This window comes from Nicotiana attenuata, chromosome 6 (genome assembly GCF_001879085.1).
Source record: "Nicotiana attenuata strain UT chromosome 6, NIATTr2, whole genome shotgun sequence".
NCBI lineage: Eukaryota > Viridiplantae > Streptophyta > Magnoliopsida > Solanales > Solanaceae > Nicotiana > Nicotiana attenuata.
The window spans coordinates 13,705,950-13,716,962 of NC_031994.1; the positions used below are offsets into that span (position 1 = coordinate 13,705,950).

Consider the following 11,013-nt stretch of genomic DNA (forward strand, 5'->3'; position numbering starts at 1 on the left):
GATCTAGATGTACAAATGATAATTCATTCCACGTAACTTTTTCTCAATTGTTTATCATGTCTCCCCCTCATGTTAGAAAAACTAACTTTCTTTCTCAATTTTGGTAACCCATTTTTGTGCATTATAGTGTTAATCAAAATACACACTGCACATCAATAATAATAATAATAATAATAATAATAAGATGGAATTATTTGGTTCCTGATCCAGAACCACTCGTGAGGGGAGAATGTAATATACTTTCGTATATAACCTATATCAAACTGATATAAATAACTTTGTTATCATAAAAAATAGTTTAGCTATTAAGTGGAGGCACTCAATAAATCATTTTGCTAAACCAACTGTGATGTAAACCAACTGTGATGTAAACCAACTTATCAAGATAAACTATCTTGAATAGGAAATCTGGAAATTATGCTCGAAATTAAATTATTGAGCAAGTTACCTCGCACACACCGGCCAGGTTGCGGGTTAATAATAATTGCACATGTAACCATCTCATAGATGCATCTTATGTGGTATACATGGCGGGTGAATGGGCCCATATTCACCTTTGATATTTCCAGCATTCATGGGATTTAATCCCAATTTTAGTTGGTCAATTAATTAATGAGAACAAGCATTATAAGAGAATTCGTAAAGAACTTTCTAGTTCTTTAATATTTACCCATGTGAATTCTCGTTTATTTTTGACATCATGCTTAAATTAATATGGCTAAACCAATTATGCCAACTGAATAAATTATCAATATTGATAAACTTCGGATTTACACCATGACGTGTGCAATTATCAATAAACTCCAAGTTTATTATGATATGGGTTTTTATATCAATAAATATCCACTTTATTGTGGTATTCTTTTGTTTATGTAGTACAAGTTGGAGAATAAAGCGGGTAGCTTTTCACATACATATTATCCCGCTACAAGTTGTAGTAATAGAAAATATTAAATCTTTCCTTTATTTATAGTCTCAATATAATCAACCGCTTTTGCGTATACTTTGGAAACTGAATAAGTTTCTTTGAGACTTACTACAACACAATACCTTATTGATAATCAATTTTATTCCTCCAAAATAATAATAATTGGCTCTTCCAGAGCTCTCAATTAATTTTGTACTACCACATATTCATCAACATCATATGGTGAATATCTCTTTTAAAGAGAAAGTTATATCATTATAGTCATGGTCAAAATTATATGCAAGATCTGTTTCTTGCATTAATGTTATTCTTTAATAATCACATTACCAAAATATTTTGGCGTACAATAGGTACGTGACCAATGACCATTCATGTCATAATAATGACATTGTTTTCTTATATCATCTCAAACCTCCTTTTAGAGGTGAGTGTGGTATATTCACTACCACTAGCACATTCATATTCTTTCAAGAATGAATATGTATTCATAAATTTTCATATTTACATCACGAATGGACCATAATCATCTATATGTACTTTATAAAATATCATGTTAAATCGATGACAAATATTACTTTCACAGAGTGAAGGATTATTTTGAGAATCCTTATTATTCTCATTATCACAATGATGACGATTATAATTTCGTCTAATACCACGTCCACATCCATTGATACCTTCACGGTAATAATTTTGTCTTCTTTCAGACTTATCACATACTGCTATCACATTCTCTTAAGTGAATGAGAATAAAGCAAATTCAATGGGACGGGTATGCACTTCTTGTGCCCATAATCATACATAAATTTGATCATGGCAACATATAGAAATTTTACCACTTCAAGTGGTTATAATTTCTTACTAACTCCATTAGAGTTATAATCAAATTTTATTGTCTTTGCTTGTATTTAAAATTAAATTATAGAATAAAAAAGAAAAATACGGTAAAACAATTACCTTAAATCCAGAATTAAATCATGAAGAAAGTCCATGGAACAAGTGACAATCATTATGCTCAATCCCAAAGTTTCTACTCAATTGGTTAGAGTTTTGTGCTGATAACGTGTTATAAAACAATAAAAGAAGAAGAATAGTATTACAGAGAAAAGTAGAGAGAGAAAATTCTTATTGATTTGGAATGAATTACAATGGAATAGAACCTTCTATTTATAGGGAGAAAGTGACTTAGCCACCAAGCAATGAACCCTAGAATCTCTCTAAATATAAACATTCACCATAAATACAATTCTATTTATAATAATGTTCATATTATTGCAACATACATTGATAATCATTGAATTCATATCTGATATTCACTATCTTTAGACATTATCCGTACAGTCGATATCCCTCAACATTGGATCTAGAATTTATTATATTTAACTAAGATTCATCCCTCATCTCATCATTAATTGGTTTAACAAAAAGGCTCGACACGTTTTGGTCAAACAATTACATCTCCGCTTCTGCTCCTTTCGGAAGAGGTCCTGGCCACCATTTTGGTCAAGACGCTACGTGCACCAACTTAAGTTACTCCCTCCGGTCTACAATAAATTACCATTTTACCTTTGGCACACCTATTAAGGAAATACGAACTCCTAGAGAAAAAAAAAAAGATGTATCCACTAAATTAACCTTAATTAAGTGTTACCTTGACACTTTGGAATATATAAATAAGGCCAAATTTTGAAAAAATAAAATTAATTCCTTTTTGATTATGGAAATGGACACTTATTTTGGACCAAAATAAAAAGATAAAATGGTCACTTATTGTAGACCGGGGGAATACTGAAAAGAATAGGTAACAACTGTTTATAAGAAACATAATTTGATACTTAAAAGTATTACTTATGATAATGAATTAAATTATATTTAAACAATTACAACAAAAGGTGGCAATCAGAACCAAGGAAATAATGCGCGGCTTGTTCTCAAAGTAGAGGTGAATAGGCAGTTGAAACGAGTGGTGAAACCAACAACTCCTTAACAAACCACTCATGCATTTCTTGTGGAACTCTAGAGGCAGAGAGCTAGGCCCCATCATCCTATTCTGTTTTTGTGGATGCAATGCTTGTCTTCATTTAAATACTACTACTTCATAGACAGTATACCCCACAGATCCATGCGACTTTAGAGTTTAGACTGATTAAGAGGTCATTTCTTAAAGAATATCTCATGGCAGGTGGGCACTAATGCTTATTACTTGTCATTTATTCGCTGTGGGACTCGATTAATTGTTGCAAAGTCCTATCTTAGGGATAAAGCGATATTTATGAAAAATAATTTCATTCTGAAATATTGAATGTGAAATCTCTAGTTAAAATTGGAGGAGTATTCTATCTCACAGCAATCTTTGGCGACACTAATGCTTATTCTTTCCAATTCTAGAATATGCTAGGTCGATTAAACTATCCTTCTTATATTTTATCAAAGTTATGAACAAAACAAATTGTATGAAAAACCTTAAAAAAGTTAAGACCTTATTGCAAAACATTACTTTCACTGGATCCCAAATTATCCATTACTTTCTTTGGTAATGATTATCCATTACTTTTGATATAGAACACACAAGGAAAACTAGAACCTTACATCAGGACTCTTAGGGGTCATTTGGTTCCATGCTGGGATATCCTTGGAGTAAGTTATTCCATCTTTTATATGGATAACTAATCTTATTATTTTAGTGTAAAATTATCTAAAAATTAACTAATATCCCAAATCAAATATAGAATAAAATTAATCTCAAACTTTATTTCAAAATTATTATCCTTATCCATGTATCAAATGATCCCCTAATAAAGAAAAGAAAGTGCTCGTTCTGATCCTTTATAAGGACTAGTCTCTAGACACGGCAACGCATGTGTATTCCATGAAATCAATATAAACTTCTTAGAATGACATATATATTATTTTAATATGTTTAGCATGAGATATAAAACAAGATTTGAAAGGTAAAAAATACAAGCTAAAATTTATTAGTGGATCCTATATATTAAAGAATCAGGAAATTCAAATTCTCTTGTTCGTCTGTTTAATCTTAGTTGCAAAATAAATACATATTGTATTCTTAAAGTGCTTATTAAAAATATAGAAACAGGAGCATTGAAAATCAAACAAAAGGCGAAGCGTTATCCCCTATTTATACAACAAAGAAGAAATACTAAAGTGCACGGATCAAATTATCTGATTTCTTCTTGAATCAAAAATATGAGAGCACCTAAATTTACCAAAACCGGGTCTTTTAGGTAAATTCATTCGTTGTTTTTTCTCACAATCTGTATATACAATTCAAAGGATTAGTATATGCAACTGTAGTATGTATATAAGAAATAGAATATACAAAATATAGAAAAATATTTTTAGATGAGTGCACACAATTTTTTGGGTTAACACATGTGAAATAATAAGCAAAAAGAACATGCCAATTCATAATCTTATTAACGGATGATACCATAATTTTGTCAAAGAAAAGTGAAAAGAAGGAGTCCATCAGCATGCCTATTCTTCTTGGTAGAACACGGGCTCAAGAAATTGTTTATTATTATTCTAACTAAATGAAGCATTAGATGAATTTGATTAGGAATGCAAAAAAGATTTCACAAGTTTCAAAAGATATAAAATAGATTTATGTTTTAATATAGGAAGTAGTAAAAAAGACTCATTTATTCATGGGAATTGGGATGTTAGGAGCGATAGAAAAGACTCAATTTATTATGAGATATTTTTACTTATAGGTACAATAAAGGATTGATATTTAAATGAAGGATAAAAAGGTCATTCAGTTTTTATGGATATTTTGATAATTTAATTTTATACTTAAATCTTCACACTTTTAGTATATACTTTTAGTATAGTATGATATGATGATGATATGATGATTAAAATGTTTAGAAACCTTGAAATTTTCTTGAAAATACATGGAAAAGGAAGGCAACTAATTGTGCCAAGTATTCCTTAATATTATCCAAATTAAACTACAGAAAGTAGTACACCTCATTTGTCAAACCGTCCAAAGATTTAGTAGAATAAATCAAATCTTATCCTAATCATATGATATGAAATTCACCGACTACAAGTTCTAGGTAAGTAAAAGTAGAAATGACTCTGTATTTACAAGTAAAGAAAAAGTAGAAATGACGTGGTGGTGTTAGCCAACAGAAACGTCAATCAGTGGTTAATCGGACGGCTATGAAGCCTCTGATCGTTCCAGATCAACGCCTACAGTATTCTCGTTGAATCTACAGATCTCGGCGATTACTGCACTGGGTTTCATCATCCCCGAATATCCAGTAGTTTCAACCCGACCCGTCAAGCTCCCTTCAATTCTCTGGATCTTCAAAGGCTTTCTCATCCTCGTTGAGGAGGAGGACGCCGCTTCATCGCCGTCACGCTCCTCCGGCTGCGGCAGTTTACCATCTCCCGATGAGATGTTGAAGTTCCACTATCATCCTATTACAATAAAAAAGACAATTCATCATGATTTAATGCCATAAATTATAAGAAACAAAAAGGAAATTACATCCTCTTTCTAATTTATATCACTACATTTTTTCGTCTGTTCCAAAATATGATAATTTTTAATTTAGAAATAATTTAAGTTAATCTAATTTTTTTTATTGTAGCAAGAGTTAAAATTAAAGTACATACATCATCTTCACGCATTCGCTTCAAAGAAGAATATTTATGGCTATGTACCGACTCGTCGCTGCTCGATGAACTAGCCGGCGGAGGAAGAGTTAATGACCACGGAACAACCTGAATATCCTCCAAATCAATCTCCTCCTCATCTTCACCTTCTCTACCGCTTCTTTCATCATTCACACACCGCTCACACACAGAGACTGTCCGGCCAACCTTCGCTCCGGCGGCCGACCAAGCCGTCGGCGATTGGCACACGTGGCACAACAACGACCTCAAGTGCCTCGCTACCAGAAAATTCACCGAGTGTACCTTTGCATCACAATCCCAACACAAATTCGCCTGGTCCGATTCGCAGTAAATCCTGGCTAGTCCATTGCAAAGCTCACAATTTTTCATCGTTAACAGTTTCTAGAAGCTTCTCTAACCGGGAAAAAAAGTTCTTTTTAAGAGAAAACCGAGAAGGAATTATAGGGCAAGAATTTCGAAGTACTAGTCTGTTTGAAAAGTGAGGAAATCGAGAGCAGTGAACGTGAGAAAAAGAGGACCAACTTGCGGGGGGAGCTGAAACAACCTCAATTTTGAATTAAATCACAAAATTACCACTGTACTTTTTATATAGGGTGAAGGGTATTAATGTAATCTCGAAAAAGAATACAGAAATTCACAAACTGTAAGAGCTGTTTCCTTTGGTTCCAACAGGATATTTTTTGGTTTGGGTGGATGATGTGGCAGAATGAGTTTTGAAGAAGAATCTGATTGGCTGACGTGGATTCATTTGGGCCTAGTTTAAATGGCTGTGGGCCACGTGAAATGCGCCTGAACCAGCAACTAATGGCTGGAGTGTTTATTGGGCCCACGAGACATCATTGGCTGAATAATTTGTTCGTTGAGAAAAGAGATTTTTTTTTTTTAAAATGACACTGTATAGCCGCTGTAATAATAATAGCAGAATATATAAAATTTATATATTTTTATTTATATATACATCTGTATTTGATATAAAAAATTATATAAATTTTATACACTTTTTTGGCTACCATGTAAATAGTTTCTGACGCGGGCTAAAAGTGATAATACCTTTTTTGTTCCTATAAAGTATTTGGAATTTATTTATCAAAATTGTCCTAATTTTATATATCATCCGTCCTAAACAAGAATTGCTTACAATTTATATATAGAGCCCGTTTGGATTAGCTGATTTGAAGTAACTGATAAGCATTAGGTGCTGAAAAGCACTTTTAAGTGTTGAAGCTGATTTAATAAATAAGCAGTTACGTGTTTGGGTACAAGTGCAGAAATTGATAAAAAGTTGTTGCAGTATTTGATAAAAAAGTGCTGATAAGCTCTTTTTCTGTTAAAATGACTTAAATAACCTTAGAACTGTTTACACTTATAAGGGCGTAATTTCTTCAAAATTTTAGATTTCAGATCGATTCAAATACAAAATATTCTATTTGTCATTTTATTTTAAATACACCAAAAATTTGATTTGTCCTCATTTATTAGATACAGTTCAAAGATTAATACACAATCACATAGATATAAGTTTTGTAACGACTCGGCCGGTCGTTTTTGGAATTTACGCCCCGATCCCCCATTAGCTGCTTCCCATAAGTTCATTTCTGCTATTTTGGTTTGCCGGGACGTTCGGTGTTAGGATTCGGAGTGTTTTGGGACACTTAGTCCCTAAATGAGAGCTTAAGTGTTGAAAAATGGTCCATAGTCGGAACAGTGTAAAGACAACCTCGGAATGGAAATCCAATGGTTCCGTTAGCTCCGTTAGGTGATTCCGGGATTGGGAGCGTGTTCGGAATGTATTTTGGAAGTCCATAGCTCATTTAGGCTTGAAATGCCGAAGTTTGCATTTTTGAAGTTCCGGTCCGATAGTGAGTTTTTGATCCGAGGGTCGGAATGGAATTCCGAAGGTTGCAGTAGCTCCGTCATGTCATTTGGGATGTGTGTGCAAAATTTCAGGTCATTCGGACGTGTTTTGGTTAGGTTTTTGATCGAAATCGTATTTGGAAGAAATTTGAAGTTCTTAGGCTTGAATCTTTGATTAAATCGGTTTCCGGTGTTGTTTTAGGTGTTTTAAGGATTGGTACAAGTTCGAATAAGGTATTAGGTGGCATTGGTGCTTTTGGTTGAGGTCCTGGGGGCCTCGGGATGATTTCGGGTGGTTAACGGAGAAAATTTCTAAGTGTTGCAGCAACTGGTATTCTTCTTTCTGGTATTTTTGCTTCTGCGGCCTGGGAGCCGCAGAAGCGGAGTCGCAGAAGCGGTCTTGGACGTCGCAGAAGCGACTTTTGGTCACCTTCCAGGAAACCGCAGAAGCGGATCCGCTTCTGCGAGATGGGAACCGCAGGAGCGGAAGCTGGGATTTTTAAAGGGAGCCGCAGAAGCGGCCAGTGCTTCGCATAAGCGGGACCGCAGAAGCGGTCCCTAGACCGCAGAAGCGGTATTCACTGTTCAGAAATAGCAATTTCGAGGGTTTAATTTCATAAGTTTGAAAAAATCGATTGAGAGCTCAGGAGAAGGCGATTTTGAGTGGGTTTTGAAGAGAAAATTATTGGGTAACGTTTCTTTGATCCCTTTTTGTTATATTTCATCATTATATAGTTAAATACATCATGGGAATTCGAATTTTGGACCAAAAATTGGATAATTTGGGGTAAAACTTCATTGGCTAGACTATTGAGTTTTGAGTGGGCATTTGACCTCCGATTTGGGAGATTTTTATATGGTTAGACTCGTGAGAGTAAGAGAGTTCTAAAAATGTAAAAATTATTCGATTCCGAGACGTTGGCTTGAGGGGCGTTTTGGTCATTTTATCTATTTTCGCGCCCTAGCTTTAATTTTAATAGCGGAATCAGTTGTTGCAATATTATTTACGATATGTAATTGAATTGAACAGATTTGGGCCATTTGGAGTCGGATACTCGTGGCAAAGGCGTGGTTTCTATTGATATCGAGCCGGTTCGAGGTAAGTGGCTTGTCTAACCTTGTGTGGGGGACTTTTCCCCTTAGGATTGTTTCTTGATATTTGAGTGCCTTATTCGTGAGGTGACGAGCGCGTACTTGAGCCGATTTATGAAAAACCGGTTTTCACTTAAGTTGTTGATATTTAGCTTTCTTTCCTACTTGCCTTATCCTACTTGAAATTAAACTTGTGCTAGATTTGGAAAGCATGTTTAGCTGTCTTAACTGCCTAATTGCTTAAGTTGTTTGACTGTACTACGTGAAGCATGCTAGGCTTATTCTATCTGTTGTTCTGTCTTTCGTATTTTATTCCTTGGTTTGTTTCTGGCTGTGGTTGCGCATTTACATTGGGACTACGGATGTGGGATTCCGGTAGCTTCCCCCCCCTCCATTGTTTGTTTACTTTGGGACTACGGGTTCGATTCCCGGTAGATCCCCCCTGCACTTTTACTTTGGGACTGCGGGTTAGATTCCCGATAGATCCCCCTGCATTTTGATGGTTGGACTATGGGACGGTATCCCGGAAGATCCTTCGGTTTGGTATATGAGTTGGACTACGGGACGGTATCCCGGGAGATCCACTGGACAGTTGAGGAAAGGGCTACAGGACGGTATCCTGGGAGACCCTCATTGTTATCATTGGTATTGAGTTGTATTTACTCTGTGTTTGCTCTGTCCTTTTGTGGTTGTTATTGTCTCGTTGACCTGCCTTATTTCACTGCTGTATTTATTATTTCTGTCAGATTATCATACTGTTAATTATTGTTATTACTATATTTTGTCTCAGTATGGCCCTGACCTTCCTCGTCACTACCCAACCGAGGTTAGGCTTGGCACTTACTAAGTACCGCTGTGGTGTACTCATGCCCTTCCTGCGCATGTTTTTCATATGCAGATCATCCAGGTACCTCTACTCAGGCGCACTATCAGTGAGGCAGGAGGACTACGGAGACTTCGAGGTAGATCTGCTGCGTCCGCAGACCGACGAGTCTCCCTCTTACTCTATCTCTAGAACTTAGTTTTTCTTCTTCCTGTTGTTAGATACTCTGGAGTTTGGAGCCTTTAATTTTCGCTTCTGTAGCCTGTGTTGCCCGTGAGTTTCCGGGTTTTGGGGATTGTTTTGAACTTGTGATATTGAGTTGTACATGCCGAGCGGCATTCAGTACAGTTTCTTTTAGTATTTAATTTGGTTTCCTCTATTCTTCCGCAATTATTATATTTCCGCAATATTAGGCTTACCTGGTCGTGGGGACTAGGTGCCATCATGACATGTTTACAGTCGGTGAACTAGGGTCGTGACAAGTTGGTATCAGAGCTCTAGGTTCATAGGAGTCACGGAACACAGGCATGTTTCTTAGAGTCTCGCTGATTGGGACGGAGACGTCTGTACTTATCTACGAGGGGCTATGTAACTGTTTAGGAAAAATCTCCGTTTCATTTGAATTCCTTGTCGTGCGATATTTTGACATCAATTCTAAACTTCTGACTTCTATTCTCTCACAGATGGTGACGACACGTGCCATTCGAGATGATCAGGCACCCGCGCCCCCTACTGCAGCCGTCAGAGGCCGGGTCCGGGGGAGAGGTCGAGGACGCGCACGTGGTGCAGCCAGAGCACCTGCGCGAGCTGCCGCCGAGGTACCACCAGCAGATCCAGCCGGAGCCCAGGCACCTGGCACACCTACTACTGCCACTACTACTCAAGCGCTCCAGGAGATTTTGGCTCAGTTCATGAGCATGTACACCACCTTGGCTCAGGCGGGGTTGCTTTCCCTTGCGGCAGCCACATCCCAGGCCGGGGGAGGAGCACAGACTCCCGCTGTCCGCACTCCTGAGCAGCGAGTGTAGGTTGAGCAGGCTCCCGAGATTATTCCGGCACCGCCTGCAGCAGCAGTTCAGCCCGAGGATGGGTCAGCTGCTTCAGAGGACGAGCAGCGCAGGCTTGAGAGGTTCAACAAGTATGATCCCCCAGTGTTCAGTGGATTAGCATCAGACGATGCCTTGGGATTTCTAGAGGAGTGTCACCGTATTCTTCGCACTATGGGCATAGTGGAGTCCAGCGGGGTTCCTTTCACTGCTTTTCAGCTTCGGGGAGCTGCCTATGATTGGTGGCGCACTTATGAGAGAGACAGTCCAGTCGAGGCTGCTTCACTGACTTGGACCCAGTTCTCGGATATGTTCATGAGAGAGTTTGTCCCCCAGAGTCTCAGGGATGCATGGCTCGCAGAGTTTGAGCATTTGCGCCAGGGTGCTATGACCGTTTCGGAGTATGCTATCCGTTATACCAGGTTGGCCAGGCATGCACTGGCTTTGGTTGCTACAGTTCGGGAGAGAGTTCGTAGGTTCATTGAGGGTCTTATCCCACCCATCAGATCTAGTATGGCTCGAGAGTTGGAGACGGACGTTCCTTATCAGCAGGTAGTGAGCATTGCTAGGAGGATTGAGGGTATGCTCGCCAGGGAGCGAGG

General features: G+C 37.4%; 1 protein-coding gene across 1 annotated transcript; it reads right to left on the bottom strand.

The window, feature by feature from the left end:
* On the bottom strand, nucleotides 4,864–6,129 carry LOC109228182 (putative zinc finger protein CONSTANS-LIKE 11). Its single transcript, XM_019393355.1, has 2 exons — nucleotides 5,576–6,129; nucleotides 4,864–5,377 (listed from the first exon to the last, which is right to left on the bottom strand). The coding sequence occupies exons 1-2, from the start codon at nucleotides 5,963–5,965 to the stop codon at nucleotides 5,276–5,278; spliced, it is 492 nt and encodes a 163-aa protein (XP_019248900.1). The 5' UTR covers nucleotides 5,966–6,129; the 3' UTR covers nucleotides 4,864–5,275.